The 15,174-nt window shown below is 45.4% G+C and overlaps 2 protein-coding genes across 5 annotated transcripts in view; both read right to left on the minus strand.

Annotated features, from left to right (window-relative positions):
- LOC311130043 (collagen alpha-3(VI) chain-like) overlaps positions 1-15,174 on the minus strand; it is a 131,461-nt gene that overhangs the window by 59,209 nt on the left and 57,078 nt on the right. The gene's annotated exons all lie outside the window — the stretch shown is intronic.
- Positions 1,227-15,101, minus strand: LOC311128766 (collagen alpha-3(VI) chain-like; the record flags this gene model as incomplete). The annotated part of the gene is made up of 24 exons (XM_084161010.1): positions 1,227-1,274; positions 1,561-1,781; positions 1,895-1,968; positions 2,125-2,491; positions 2,628-3,227; positions 3,527-3,937; positions 4,074-4,673; positions 4,957-5,568; positions 5,682-5,755; positions 5,912-6,278; positions 6,415-7,014; positions 7,128-7,201; positions 7,358-7,724; positions 7,861-8,460; positions 8,744-9,355; positions 9,469-10,065; positions 10,202-10,801; positions 11,648-12,247; positions 12,531-13,142; positions 13,256-13,329; positions 13,486-13,852; positions 13,989-14,588; positions 14,702-14,775; positions 15,022-15,101. The coding sequence occupies 24 exons, from the start codon at positions 15,099-15,101 to the stop codon at positions 1,227-1,229; spliced, it is 9,231 nt and encodes a 3,076-aa protein (XP_084017136.1).

Here is a 15,174-nt window from a genome sequence, read left to right on the forward strand (position 1 = left end):
GGACCATAGAAACACGGTCTTTGTCTTCTCCCACATTGAGTTTCTCTACTACTCTGTGAACAAAATCACGCATTGCTGGGAATCCATTTCTTGTGCCATCAGAACCATCCAGAAGGAATACCACATCCTTTCTGGCGGTGTCATGATCAACTGAGAAAATAAATAGATGATGTCAAGCAGACTGATCAAATGTGGTGTTTTTGGCCAAATGATATAGTCGTTTCTAAGACTCAGCTGCCATTTTGCTAACACATCCTGACTCTTAATTCACAGTGATAACACATACCTAAAACTGTTGGTAATTCTGGAGTAACATCAATAACTACTGCCTCCACCGAGGACAGAAGTTGCTGCTGGATGCTTGGAAGGTCAGTGAAGTCTGAGACAGACAGAGCGTAACTGGGATCATGTGATATCCTCTGCAATTCTCTGCTATCAGAGCTCCTTGTTCCAATTCCAAAGACCAAGACCCCAAGCTCCTTCAGAGCAGAGGCTGGCGTGTCAACATTGTCAACGGACCTTCCACCACTCAACAGAATCAGTAGCTGTGGAACGCTTTCCAAGCGTCTGCTTCCGGAGGAGGCAGTAAAGACGTTGTCCCTCACATACTGGAGAGCTGCTCCAGTGTTGAGGGGTCTCCCGCCTTTGTGTCGCAGACCTCTTACAGTGTTGAGAATCTCTCCCTTTGTTGTGTATGTGTTCAGATAGAATTGGGCGGATGGATCTCTACTGTACTGGACAACGGCAACGCGATCTTTGTTCTCATCCACACTGAGTGTCTCCACCACTCTTTGAACAAAGTCACGCATTGCTGGGAATCCACTCCTAGTGCCATCCGATCCATCCATTAAGAACACAACATCCCTCCTGGGAGCCTGACTCTTAACTAGGGAATGTGAAGGTTCAGATAAAGAGTCATATTACATGTTGCATAGGTAAGGGAAAACAGGACAAAGCTTCTTCTGTTCATTATCGCAAACAACTATTCAAAGAAAGTGGCAATTTGTGCTTTGGTCTGAGTTCTGTCATAGGGAACATTGCTACAGAGGTATGAAATGAAACCAACATGAAAGGCCTCAGGTGCATCTACCCAAAATGTCTAAGCTATCAACTGCTCTATCCTCATGTAAATGAGGAAATGGAACAGTTCAAAACCACATTTTTCTTACCTAGTATTGCTGGTTTTAGTGTTGGTGTCATGGTTGTGACCTGTATAACGGCAGTGCTCATGGCAGAAAGAAGCTGCTGCTGGATGTTGGGGAGGTCAGTAAATTCTGACACAGAGAGAGCATAACTGGGGTCATAGGATATCTTCTGTAATTCTCTGCTATCAGCGCTCGTTGTTCCAATTCCAAACACCAAGACACCAAGCTCCTTGAGAGCAGATGCTGGTCTATCTATGTTGTCAAAGGACCTTCCACCATTCAGCAGTATCAGAATCTGTGGAACACCTTCAAGGCGCCTACTTCCAGAGGAAGCAGTAAAGACGTAGTCCCTGACATACTGGAGAGCTGCTCCAGTGTTGAGGGGTCTCCCTCCTTTGTGCTTCAAGCCTCTTACGGTGTCAACAACCTCTTCTTTTGTTGTGTAAGTGTTCAGATAGAAGTGGGCCTCTGGTTCTCTACTATACTGGACCACAGAGACTCGATCTCTGTTCTCCACAACAGTGAGTTTCTCCACTACTCTTTGAACAAAGTCACGCATTGCTGGGAAGCCATTCCTAGTGCCATCAGAACCATCCAGCAAGAATACTACATCCTTTCTGGCAATGCTTAGGTCCACTAAGAGTATCAGAAACAAAACAGAAAATATATTTCAACATTGCTTCATCAAACCTGAAACTGAAATATGTGTTTGTTGTTTTCGTTTTCCTAGATAATGCATCCGGTCTTACCTATGACTGTTGGGGATATGGGTGTGGTGTCAACGTGTACAGTAATGAGTGAGGAGAAAAACTTCTCCTGGATGCTGGGGAGATCAGAGAATTCAGAAAGAGACTGGGAATAGCTAGGGTCAGTGGCAATCCTTTGAACCTCTCTGCTAGAATTTCTGTTTCCAATGCCAAAGATCAAGACCCCACTCTCTTTCAGGGCAGAAACGGGTATATCAACATTATCATTGGACCTCCCGCCACTCAGCAGTATCAGCATCTGAGGGACACCCTCTTGGCTTCTGCTTCCTGAGGAGGCAGTAAAGACGTTGTCCCTTACATACTGGAGGGCTGCCCCAGTGTTGAGGGATCTACCTCCTCTGTGCCTCAGACCTCTGACGATGTCAAGAATGTCATCCTTCATGGTGTATGTGTTCAGATAGAAATTAACTTCTTGATCTCTACCGTACTGGACCACAGAAACACGGTCTTTGTCTCCCCCCACATTGAGTTTCTCTACTACTCTGTGAACAAAATCACGCATTGCTGGGAATCCATTTCTTGTGCCATCAGAACCATCCAGAAGGAATACCACATCCTTTCTGGCGGTGTCATGATCAACTGAGAAAATAAATAGATTATGTCAAGCAGACTGATCAAATGTGGTGTTTTTGGCCAAATGATATAGTCGTTTCAAAGACTCAGCTGCCATTTTGCTAACACAGTCTGACTCTTAATTCACAGTGATAACACATACCTAAAACTGTTGGTAATTCTGGAGTAACATCAAGAACTACTGCCTCCACCGAGGACAGAAGTTGCTGCTGGATGCTTGGAAGGTCAGTGAAGTCTGAGACAGACAGAGCGTAACTGGGATCATGTGATATCCTCTGCAATTCTCTGCTATCAGAGCTCCTTGTTCCAATTCCAAAGACCAAGACCCCAAGCTCCTTCAGAGCAGAGGCTGGCGTGTCAACATTGTCAACGGACCTTCCACCACTCAACAGAATCAGTAGCTGTGGAACGCTTTCCAAGCGTCTGCTTCCGGAGGAGGCAGTAAAGACGTTGTCCCTGACATACTGGAGAGCTGCTCCAGTGTTGAGGGGTCTCCCTCCTTTGTGCTTCAAGCCTCTTATGGTGTCAACAACCTCTTCTTTTGTTGTGTAAGTGTTCAGATAGAAGTGGGCCTCTGGTTCTCTACTATACTGGACCACAGAGACTCGATCTCTGTTCTCCACAACAGTGAGTTTCTCCACTACTCTTTGAACAAAGTCACGCATTGCTGGGAAGCCATTCCTAGTGCCATCAGAACCATCCAGCAAGAATACTACATCCTTTCTGGCAATGCTTAGGTCCACTAAGAGTATCAGAAACAAAACAGAAAATATATGTCAACATTGCTTCATCAAACCTGAAACTGAAATATGTGTTTGTTGTTTTCGTTTTCCTAGATAATGCATCCGGTCTTACCTATGACTGTTGGGGATATGGGTGTGGTGTCAACGTGTACAGTAATGAGTGAGGAGAAAAACTTCTCCTGAATGCTGGGGAGATCAGAGAATTCAGAAACAGACTGGGAATAGCTAGGGTCAGTGGCAATCCTTTGAACCTCTCTGCTAGAATTTCTGTTTCCAATGCCAAAGATCAAGACCCCACTCTCTTTCAGGGCAGAAACGGGTATATCAACATTATCATTGGACCTCCCGCCACTCAGCAGTATCAGCATCTGAGGGACACCCTCTTGGCTTCTGCTTCCTGAGGAGGCAGTAAAGACGTTGTCCCTTACATACTGGAGGGCTGCCCCAGTGTTGAGGGATCTACCTCCTCTGTGCCGCAGACCTCTGACGATGTCAAGAATGTCATCCTTCATGGTGTATGTGTTCAGATAGAAATTAACTTCTTGATCTCTACCGTACTGGACCACAGAAACACGGTCTTTGTCTCCCCCCACATTGAGTTTCTCTACTACTCTGTGAACAAAATCACGCATTGCTGGGAATCCATTTCTTGTGCCATCAGAACCATCCAGAAGGAATACCACATCCTTTCTGGCGGTGTCATGATCAACTGAGAAAATAAATAGATTATGTCAAGCAGACTGATCAAATGTGGTGTTTTTGGCCAAATGATATAGTCGTTTCTAAGACTCAGCTGCCATTTTGCTAACACATCCTGACTCTTAATTCACAGTGATAACACATACCTAAAACTGTTGGTAATTCTGGAGTAACATCAATAACTACTGCCTCCACCGAGGACAGAAGTTGCTGCTGGATGCTTGGAAGGTCAGTGAAGTCTGAGACAGACAGAGCGTAACTGGGATCATGTGATATCCTCTGCAATTCTCTGCTATCAGAGCTCCTTGTTCCAATTCCAAAGACCAAGACCCCAAGCTCCTTCAGAGCAGAGGCTGGCGTGTCAACATTGTCAACGGACCTTCCACCACTCAACAGAATCAGTAGCTGTGGAACGCTTTCCAAGCGTCTGCTTCCGGAGGAGGCAGTAAAGACGTTGTCCCTCACATACTGGAGAGCTGCTCCAGTGTTGAGGGGTCTCCCGCCTTTGTGTCGCAGACCTCTTACAGTGTTGAGAATCTCTCCCTTTGTTGTGTATGTGTTCAGATAGAATTGGGCGGATGGATCTCTACTGTACTGGACAACGGCAACGCGATCTTTGTTCTCATCCACACTGAGTGTCTCCACCACTCTTTGAACAAAGTCACGCATTGCTGGGAATCCACTCCTAGTGCCATCAGATCCATCCAGTAAGAACACAACATCCCTCCTGGGAGCCTGACTCTTAACTAGGGAATGTGAAAGTTCAGATAAAGAGTCATATTACATGTTGCATAGGTAAGGGAAAACAGGACAATGCTTCTTCTGTTCATTATCGCAAACAACTATTCAAAGAAAGTGGCAATTTGTGCTTTGGTCTGAGTTCTGTCATAGGGACCATTGCTACAGAGGTATGAAATGAAACCAACATGAAAGGCCTCAGGTGCATCTACCCAAAATGTCTAAGCTATCAACTGCTCTATCCTCATGTAAATGAGGAAATGGAACAGTTCAAAACCATATTTTTCTTACCTAGTATTGCTGGTTTTAGTGTTGGTGTCATGGTTGTGACCTGTATAACGGCAGTGCTCATGGCAGAAAGAAGCTGCTGCTGGATGTTGGAGAGGTCAGTAAATTCTGACACAGAGAGAGCATAACTGGGGTCATAGGATATCTTCTGTAATTCTCTGCTATCAGCGCTCGTTGTTTCAATTCCAAACACCAAGACACCAAGCTCCTTGAGAGCAGAGGCTGGTCTATCTATGTTGTCAAAGGACCTTCCACCATTCAGAAGTATCAGAATCTGTGGAACACCTTCAAGGCGCCTACTTCCAGAGGAAGCAGTAAAGACGTAGTCCCTGACATACTGGAGAGCTGCTCCAGTGTTGAGGGGTCTCCCTCCTTTGTGCTTCAAGCCTCTTACGGTGTCAACAACCTCTTCTTTTGTTGTGTAAGTGTTCAGATAGAAGTGGGCCTCTGGTTCTCTACTATACTGGACCACAGAGACTCGATCTCTGTTCTCCACTACAGTGAGTTTCTCCACTACTCTTTGAACAAAGTCACGCATTGCTGGGAAGCCATTCCTAGTGCCATCAGAACCATCCAGCAAGAATACTACATCCTTTCTGGCAATGCTTAGTTCCACTAAGAGTATCAGAAACAAAACATAAAATATATGTCAACATTGCGTCATCAAACCTGAAACTGAAATATGTGTTTGTTGCTTTCGTTTTCCTAGATAATGCATCCGTTCTTACCTATGACTGTTGGGGATATGGGTGTGGTGTCAACGTGTACAGTAATGAGTGAGGAGAAAAACTTCTCCTGGATGCTGGGGAGATCAGAGAATTCAGAAACAGATTGGGAATAGCTAGGGTCAGTGGCAATCCTTTGAACCTCTCTGCTAGAATTTCTGTTTCCAATGCCAAAGATCAAGACCCCACTCTCTTTCAGGGCAGAAACGGGTATATCAACATTATCATTGGACCTCCCGCCACTCAGCAGTATCAGCATCTGAGGGACACCCTCTTGGCTTCTGCTTCCTGAGGAGGCAGTAAAGACGTTGTCCCTTACATACTGGAGGGCTGCCCCAGTGTTGAGGGAACTACCTCCTCTGTGCCTCAGACCTCTGACGATGTCAAGAATGTCATCCTTCATGGTGTATGTGTTCAGATAGAAATTAACTTCTTGATCTCTACCGTACTGGACCACAGAAACACGGTCTTTGTCTTCTCCCACATTGAGTTTCTCTACTACTCTGTGAACAAAATCACGCATTGCTGGGAATCCATTTCTTGTGCCATCAGAACCACCCAGAAGGAATACCACATCCTTTCTGGCGGTGTCATGATCAACTGAGAAAATAAATAGATTATGTCAAGCAGACTGATCAAATGTGGTGTTTTTGGCCAAATGATATAGTCGTTTCTAAGACTCAGCTGCCATTTTGCTAACACAGTCTGACTCTTAATTCACAGTGATAACACATACCTAAAACTGTTGGTAATTCTGGAGTAACATCAATAACTACTGCCTCCACCGAGGACAGAAGTTGCTGCTGGATGCTTGGAAGGTCAGTGAAGTCTGAGACAGACAGAGCGTAACTGGGATCATGTGATATCCTCTGCAATTCTCTGCTATCAGAGCTCCTTGTTCCAATTCCAAAGACCAAGACCCCAAGCTCCTTCAGAGCAGAGGCTGGCGTGTCAACATTGTCAACGGACCTTCCACCACTCAACAGAATCAGTAGCTGTGGAACGCTTTCCAAGCGTCTGCTTCCGGAGGAGGCAGTAAAGACGTTGTCCCTGACATACTGGAGAGCTGCTCCAGTGTTGAGGGGTCTCCCTCCTTTGTGCTTCAAGCCTCTTACGGTGTCAACAACGTCTTCTTTTGTTGTGTAAGTGTTCAGATAGAAGTGGGCCTCTGGTTCTCTGCTATACTGGACCACAGAGACTCGATCTCTGTTCTCCACAACAGTGAGTTTCTCCACTACTCTTTGAACAAAGTCACGCATTGCTGGGAAGCCATTCCTTGTGCCATCAGAACCATCCAGCAAGAATACTACATCCTTTCTGGTGATGCTTATGTCCTCTAAGAGTATCAGAAACAAAACAGAAAATATATGTCAACATTGCTTCATCAAACCTGAAACTGAAATATGTGTTTGTTGCTTTCGTTTTCCAAGATAATGCATCCGGTCTTACCTATGACTGTTAGGGACATGGGTGTGGTGTCAATGTGTACAGTAATGAGTGAGGAGAAAAACTTCTCCTGGATGCTGGGGAGATCAGAGAATTCAGAAACAGACTGGGAATAGCTAGGGTCAGTAGCAATCCTTTGAACCTCTCTGCTAGAATTTCTGTTTCCAATGCCAAAGATCAAGACCCCACTCTCTTTCAGGGCAGAAACGGGTATATCAACATTATCATTGGACCTCCCGCCACTCAGCAGTATCAGCATCTGAGGGACACCCTCTTGGCTTCTGCTTCCTGAGGAGGCAGTAAAGACGTTGTCCCTTACATACTGGAGGGCTGCCCCAGTGTTGAGGGGTCTACCTCCTCTGTGCCTCAGACCTTTGATGATGTCAAGAATGTCGTCCTTCATGGTGTATGTGTTCAGATAGAAATTAACTTCTTGATCTCTACCGTACTGGACCATAGAAACACGGTCTTTGTCTTCTCCCACATTGAGTTTCTCTACTACTCTGTGAACAAAATCACGCATTGCTGGGAATCCATTTCTTGTGCCATTAGAACCATCCAGAAGGAATACCACATCCTTTCTGGCGGTGTCATGATCAACTGAGAAAATAAATAGATGATGTCAAGCAGACTGATCAAATGTGGTGTTTTTGGCCAAATGATATAGTCGTTTCTAAGACTCAGCTGCCATTTTGCTAACACATCCTGACTCTTAATTCACAGTGATAACACATACCTAAAACTGTTGGTAATTCTGGAGTAACATCAATAACTACTGCCTCCACCGAGGACAGAAGTTGCTGCTGGATGCTTGGAAGGTCAGTGAAGTCTGAGACAGACAGAGCGTAACTGGGATCATGTGATATCCTCTGCAATTCTCTGCTATCAGAGCTCCTTGTTCCAATTCCAAAGACCAAGACCCCAAGCTCCTTCAGAGCAGAGGCTGGCGTGTCAACATTGTCAACGGACCTTCCACCACTCAACAGAATCAGTAGCTGTGGAACGCTTTCCAAGCGTCTGCTTCCGGAGGAGGCAGTAAAGACGTTGTCCCTCACATACTGGAGAGCTGCTCCAGTGTTGAGGGGTCTCCCGCCTTTGTGTCGCAGACCTCTTACAGTGTTGAGAATCTCTCCCTTTGTTGTGTATGTGTTCAGATAGAATTGGGCGGATGGATCTCTACTGTACTGGACAACGGCAACGCGATCTTTGTTCTCATCCACACTGAGTGTCTCCACCACTCTTTGAACAAAGTCACGCATTGCTGGGAATCCACTCCTAGTGCCATCCGATCCATCCATTAAGAACACAACATCCCTCCTGGGAGCCTGACTCTTAACTAGGGAATGTGAAGGTTCAGATAAAGAGTCATATTACATGTTGCATAGGTAAGGGAAAACAGGACAAAGCTTCTTCTGTTCATTATCGCAAACAACTATTCAAAGAAAGTGGCAATTTGTGCTTTGGTCTGAGTTCTGTCATAGGGAACATTGCTACAGAGGTATGAAATGAAACCAACATGAAAGGCCTCAGGTGCATCTACCCAAAATGTCTAAGCTATCAACTGCTCTATCCTCATGTAAATGAGGAAATGGAACAGTTCAAAACCACATTTTTCTTACCTAGTATTGCTGGTTTTAGTGTTGGTGTCATGGTTGTGACCTGTATAACGGCAGTGCTCATGGCAGAAAGAAGCTGCTGCTGGATGTTGGGGAGGTCAGTAAATTCTGACACAGAGAGAGCATAACTGGGGTCATAGGATATCTTCTGTAATTCTCTGCTATCAGCGCTCGTTGTTCCAATTCCAAACACCAAGACACCAAGCTCCTTGAGAGCAGATGCTGGTCTATCTATGTTGTCAAAGGACCTTCCACCATTCAGCAGTATCAGAATCTGTGGAACACCTTCAAGGCGCCTACTTCCAGAGGAAGCAGTAAAGACGTAGTCCCTGACATACTGGAGAGCTGCTCCAGTGTTGAGGGGTCTCCCTCCTTTGTGCTTCAAGCCTCTTACGGTGTCAACAACCTCTTCTTTTGTTGTGTAAGTGTTCAGATAGAAGTGGGCCTCTGGTTCTCTACTATACTGGACCACAGAGACTCGATCTCTGTTCTCCACAACAGTGAGTTTCTCCACTACTCTTTGAACAAAGTCACGCATTGCTGGGAAGCCATTCCTAGTGCCATCAGAACCATCCAGCAAGAATACTACATCCTTTCTGGCAATGCTTAGGTCCACTAAGAGTATCAGAAACAAAACAGAAAATATATTTCAACATTGCTTCATCAAACCTGAAACTGAAATATGTGTTTGTTGTTTTCGTTTTCCTAGATAATGCATCCGGTCTTACCTATGACTGTTGGGGATATGGGTGTGGTGTCAACGTGTACAGTAATGAGTGAGGAGAAAAACTTCTCCTGGATGCTGGGGAGATCAGAGAATTCAGAAAGAGACTGGGAATAGCTAGGGTCAGTGGCAATCCTTTGAACCTCTCTGCTAGAATTTCTGTTTCCAATGCCAAAGATCAAGACCCCACTCTCTTTCAGGGCAGAAACGGGTATATCAACATTATCATTGGACCTCCCGCCACTCAGCAGTATCAGCATCTGAGGGACACCCTCTTGGCTTCTGCTTCCTGAGGAGGCAGTAAAGACGTTGTCCCTTACATACTGGAGGGCTGCCCCAGTGTTGAGGGATCTACCTCCTCTGTGCCTCAGACCTCTGACGATGTCAAGAATGTCATCCTTCATGGTGTATGTGTTCAGATAGAAATTAACTTCTTGATCTCTACCGTACTGGACCACAGAAACACGGTCTTTGTCTCCCCCCACATTGAGTTTCTCTACTACTCTGTGAACAAAATCACGCATTGCTGGGAATCCATTTCTTGTGCCATCAGAACCATCCAGAAGGAATACCACATCCTTTCTGGCGGTGTCATGATCAACTGAGAAAATAAATAGATTATGTCAAGCAGACTGATCAAATGTGGTGTTTTTGGCCAAATGATATAGTCGTTTCAAAGACTCAGCTGCCATTTTGCTAACACAGTCTGACTCTTAATTCACAGTGATAACACATACCTAAAACTGTTGGTAATTCTGGAGTAACATCAAGAACTACTGCCTCCACCGAGGACAGAAGTTGCTGCTGGATGCTTGGAAGGTCAGTGAAGTCTGAGACAGACAGAGCGTAACTGGGATCATGTGATATCCTCTGCAATTCTCTGCTATCAGAGCTCCTTGTTCCAATTCCAAAGACCAAGACCCCAAGCTCCTTCAGAGCAGAGGCTGGCGTGTCAACATTGTCAACGGACCTTCCACCACTCAACAGAATCAGTAGCTGTGGAACGCTTTCCAAGCGTCTGCTTCCGGAGGAGGCAGTAAAGACGTTGTCCCTGACATACTGGAGAGCTGCTCCAGTGTTGAGGGGTCTCCCTCCTTTGTGCTTCAAGCCTCTTATGGTGTCAACAACCTCTTCTTTTGTTGTGTAAGTGTTCAGATAGAAGTGGGCCTCTGGTTCTCTACTATACTGGACCACAGAGACTCGATCTCTGTTCTCCACAACAGTGAGTTTCTCCACTACTCTTTGAACAAAGTCACGCATTGCTGGGAAGCCATTCCTAGTGCCATCAGAACCATCCAGCAAGAATACTACATCCTTTCTGGCAATGCTTAGGTCCACTAAGAGTATCAGAAACAAAACAGAAAATATATGTCAACATTGCTTCATCAAACCTGAAACTGAAATATGTGTTTGTTGTTTTCGTTTTCCTAGATAATGCATCCGGTCTTACCTATGACTGTTGGGGATATGGGTGTGGTGTCAACGTGTACAGTAATGAGTGAGGAGAAAAACTTCTCCTGAATGCTGGGGAGATCAGAGAATTCAGAAACAGACTGGGAATAGCTAGGGTCAGTGGCAATCCTTTGAACCTCTCTGCTAGAATTTCTGTTTCCAATGCCAAAGATCAAGACCCCACTCTCTTTCAGGGCAGAAACGGGTATATCAACATTATCATTGGACCTCCCGCCACTCAGCAGTATCAGCATCTGAGGGACACCCTCTTGGCTTCTGCTTCCTGAGGAGGCAGTAAAGACGTTGTCCCTTACATACTGGAGGGCTGCCCCAGTGTTGAGGGATCTACCTCCTCTGTGCCGCAGACCTCTGACGATGTCAAGAATGTCATCCTTCATGGTGTATGTGTTCAGATAGAAATTAACTTCTTGATCTCTACCGTACTGGACCACAGAAACACGGTCTTTGTCTCCCCCCACATTGAGTTTCTCTACTACTCTGTGAACAAAATCACGCATTGCTGGGAATCCATTTCTTGTGCCATCAGAACCATCCAGAAGGAATACCACATCCTTTCTGGCGGTGTCATGATCAACTGAGAAAATAAATAGATTATGTCAAGCAGACTGATCAAATGTGGTGTTTTTGGCCAAATGATATAGTCGTTTCTAAGACTCAGCTGCCATTTTGCTAACACATCCTGACTCTTAATTCACAGTGATAACACATACCTAAAACTGTTGGTAATTCTGGAGTAACATCAATAACTACTGCCTCCACCGAGGACAGAAGTTGCTGCTGGATGCTTGGAAGGTCAGTGAAGTCTGAGACAGACAGAGCGTAACTGGGATCATGTGATATCCTCTGCAATTCTCTGCTATCAGAGCTCCTTGTTCCAATTCCAAAGACCAAGACCCCAAGCTCCTTCAGAGCAGAGGCTGGAATGTCAACATTGTCAACGGACCTTCCACCACTCAACAGAATCAGTAGCTGTGGAACGCTTTCCAAGCGTCTGCTTCCGGACGAGGCAGTAAAGACGTTGTCCCTCACATACTGGAGAGCTGCTCCAGTGTTGAGGGGTCTCCCGCCTTTGTGTCGCAGACCTCTTACAGTGTTGAGAATCTCTCCCTTTGTTGTGTATGTGTTCAGATAGAATTGGGCGGATGGATCTCTACTGTACTGGACAACGGCAACGCGATCTTTGTTCTCATCCACACTGAGTGTCTCCACCACTCTTTGAACAAAGTCACGCATTGCTGGGAATCCACTCCTAGTGCCATCCGATCCATCCATTAAGAACACAACATCCCTCCTGGGAGCCTGACTCTTAACTAGGGAATGTGAAGGTTCAGATAAAGAGTCATATTACATGTTGCATAGGTAAGGGAAAACAGGACAAAGCTTCTTCTGTTCATTATCGCAAACAACTATTCAAAGAAAGTGGCAATTTGTGCTTTGGTCTGAGTTCTGTCATAGGGAACATTGCTACAGAGGTATGAAATGAAACCAACATGAAAGGCCTCAGGTGCATCTACCCAAAATGTCTAAGCTATCAACTGCTCTATCCTCATGTAAATGAGGAAATGGAACAGTTCAAAACCACATTTTTCTTACCTAGTATTGCTGGTTTTAGTGTTGGTGTCATGGTTGTGACCTGTATAACGGCAGTGCTCATGGCAGAAAGAAGCTGCTGCTGGATGTTGGGGAGGTCAGTAAATTCTGACACAGAGAGAGCATAACTGGGGTCATAGGATATCTTCTGTAATTCTCTGCTATCAGCGCTCGTTGTTCCAATTCCAAACACCAAGACACCAAGCTCCTTGAGAGCAGAGGCTGGTCTATCTATGTTGTCAAAGGACCTTCCACCATTCAGCAGTATCAGAATCTGTGGAACACCTTCAAGGCGCCTACTTCCAGAGGAAGCAGTAAAGACGTAGTCCCTGACATACTGGAGAGCTGCTCCAGTGTTGAGGGGTCTCCCTCCTTTGTGCTTCAAGCCTCTTACGGTGTCAACAACCTCTTCTTTTGTTGTGTAAGTGTTCAGATAGAAGTGGGCCTCTGGTTCTCTACTATACTGGACCACAGAGACTCGATCTCTGTTCTCCACAACAGTGAGTTTCTCCACTACTCTTTGAACAAAGTCACGCATTGCTGGGAAGCCATTCCTAGTGCCATCAGAACCATCCAGCAAGAATACTACATCCTTTCTGGCAATGCTTAGGTCCACTAAGAGTATCAGAAACAAAACAGAAAATATATTTCAACATTGCTTCATCAAACCTGAAACTGAAATATGTGTTTGTTGTTTTCGTTTTCCTAGATAATGCATCCGGTCTTACCTATGACTGTTGGGGATATGGGTGTGGTGTCAACGTGTACAGTAATGAGTGAGGAGAAAAACTTCTCCTGGATGCTGGGGAGATCAGAGAATTCAGAAAGAGACTGGGAATAGCTAGGGTCAGTGGCAATCCTTTGAACCTCTCTGCTAGAATTTCTGTTTCCAATGCCAAAGATCAAGACCCCACTCTCTTTCAGGGCAGAAACGGGTATATCAACATTATCATTGGACCTCCCGCCACTCAGCAGTATCAGCATCTGAGGGACACCCTCTTGGCTTCTGCTTCCTGAGGAGGCAGTAAAGACGTTGTCCCTTACATACTGGAGGGCTGCCCCAGTGTTGAGGGATCTACCTCCTCTGTGCCTCAGACCTCTGACGATGTCAAGAATGTCATCCTTCATGGTGTATGTGTTCAGATAGAAATTAACTTCTTGATCTCTACCGTACTGGACCACAGAAACACGGTCTTTGTCTCCCCCCACATTGAGTTTCTCTACTACTCTGTGAACAAAATCACGCATTGCTGGGAATCCATTTCTTGTGCCATCAGAACCATCCAGAAGGAATACCACATCCTTTCTGGCGGTGTCATGATCAACTGAGAAAATAAATAGATTATGTCAAGCAGACTGATCAAATGTGGTGTTTTTGGCCAAATGATATAGTCGTTTCAAAGACTCAGCTGCCATTTTGCTAACACAGTCTGACTCTTAATTCACAGTGATAACACATACCTAAAACTGTTGGTAATTCTGGAGTAACATCAAGAACTACTGCCTCCACCGAAAACAGAAGTTGCTGCTGGATGCTTGGAAGGTCATTGTAGTCTAAGACAGACAGAGCGTAACTGGGATCATGTGATATCCTCTGCAATTCTCTGCTATCAGAGCTCCTTGTTCCAATTCCAAAGACCAAGACCCCAAGCTCCTTCAGAGCAGAGGCTGGCGTGTCAACATTGTCAACGGACCTTCCACCACTCAACAGAATCAGTAGCTGTGGAACGCTTTCCAAGCGTCTGCTTCCGGAGGAGGCAGTAAAGACGTTGTCCCTGACATACTGGAGAGCTGCTCCAGTGTTGAGGGGTCTCCCTCCTTTGTGCTTCAAGCCTCTTATGGTGTCAACAACCTCTTCTTTTGTTGTGTAAGTGTTCAGATAGAAGTGGGCCTCTGGTTCTCTACTATACTGGACCACAGAGACTCGATCTCTGTTCTCCACAACAGTGAGTTTCTCCACTACTCTTTGAACAAAGTCACGCATTGCTGGGAAGCCATTCCTAGTGCCATCAGAACCATCCAGCAAGAATACTACATCCTTTCTGGCAATGCTTAGGTCCACTAAGAGTATCAGAAACAAAACAGAAAATATATGTCAACATTGCTTCATCAAACCTGAAACTGAAATATGTGTTTGTTGTTTTCGTTTTCCTAGATAATGCATCCGGTCTTACCTATGACTGTTGGGGATATGGGTGTGGTGTCAACGTGTACAGTAATGAGTGAGGAGAAAAACTTCTCCTGAATGCTGGGGAGATCAGAGAATTCAGAAACAGACTGGGAATAGCTAGGGTCAGTGGCAATCCTTTGAACCTCTCTGCTAGAATTTCTGTTTCCAATGCCAAAGATCAAGACCCCACTCTCTTTCAGGGTAGAAACGGGTATATCAACATTATCATTGGACCTCCCGCCACTCAGCAGTATCAGCATCTGAGGGACACCCTCTTGGCTTCTGCTTCCTGAGGAGGCAGTAAAGACGTTGTCCCTTACATACTGGAGGGCTGCCCCAGTGTTGAGGGATCTACCTCCTCTGTGCCTCAGACCTCTGACGATGTCAAGAATGTCATCCTTCATGGTGTATGTGTTCAGATAGAAATTAACTTCTTGATCTCTACCGTACTGGACCACAGAAACACGGTCTTTGTCT

The sequence above is a fragment of the Coregonus lavaretus genome (assembly GCF_964263955.1).
Source record: "Coregonus lavaretus genome assembly, chromosome: 5".
Classification (NCBI taxonomy): Eukaryota; Metazoa; Chordata; class Actinopteri; order Salmoniformes; family Salmonidae; genus Coregonus; species Coregonus lavaretus.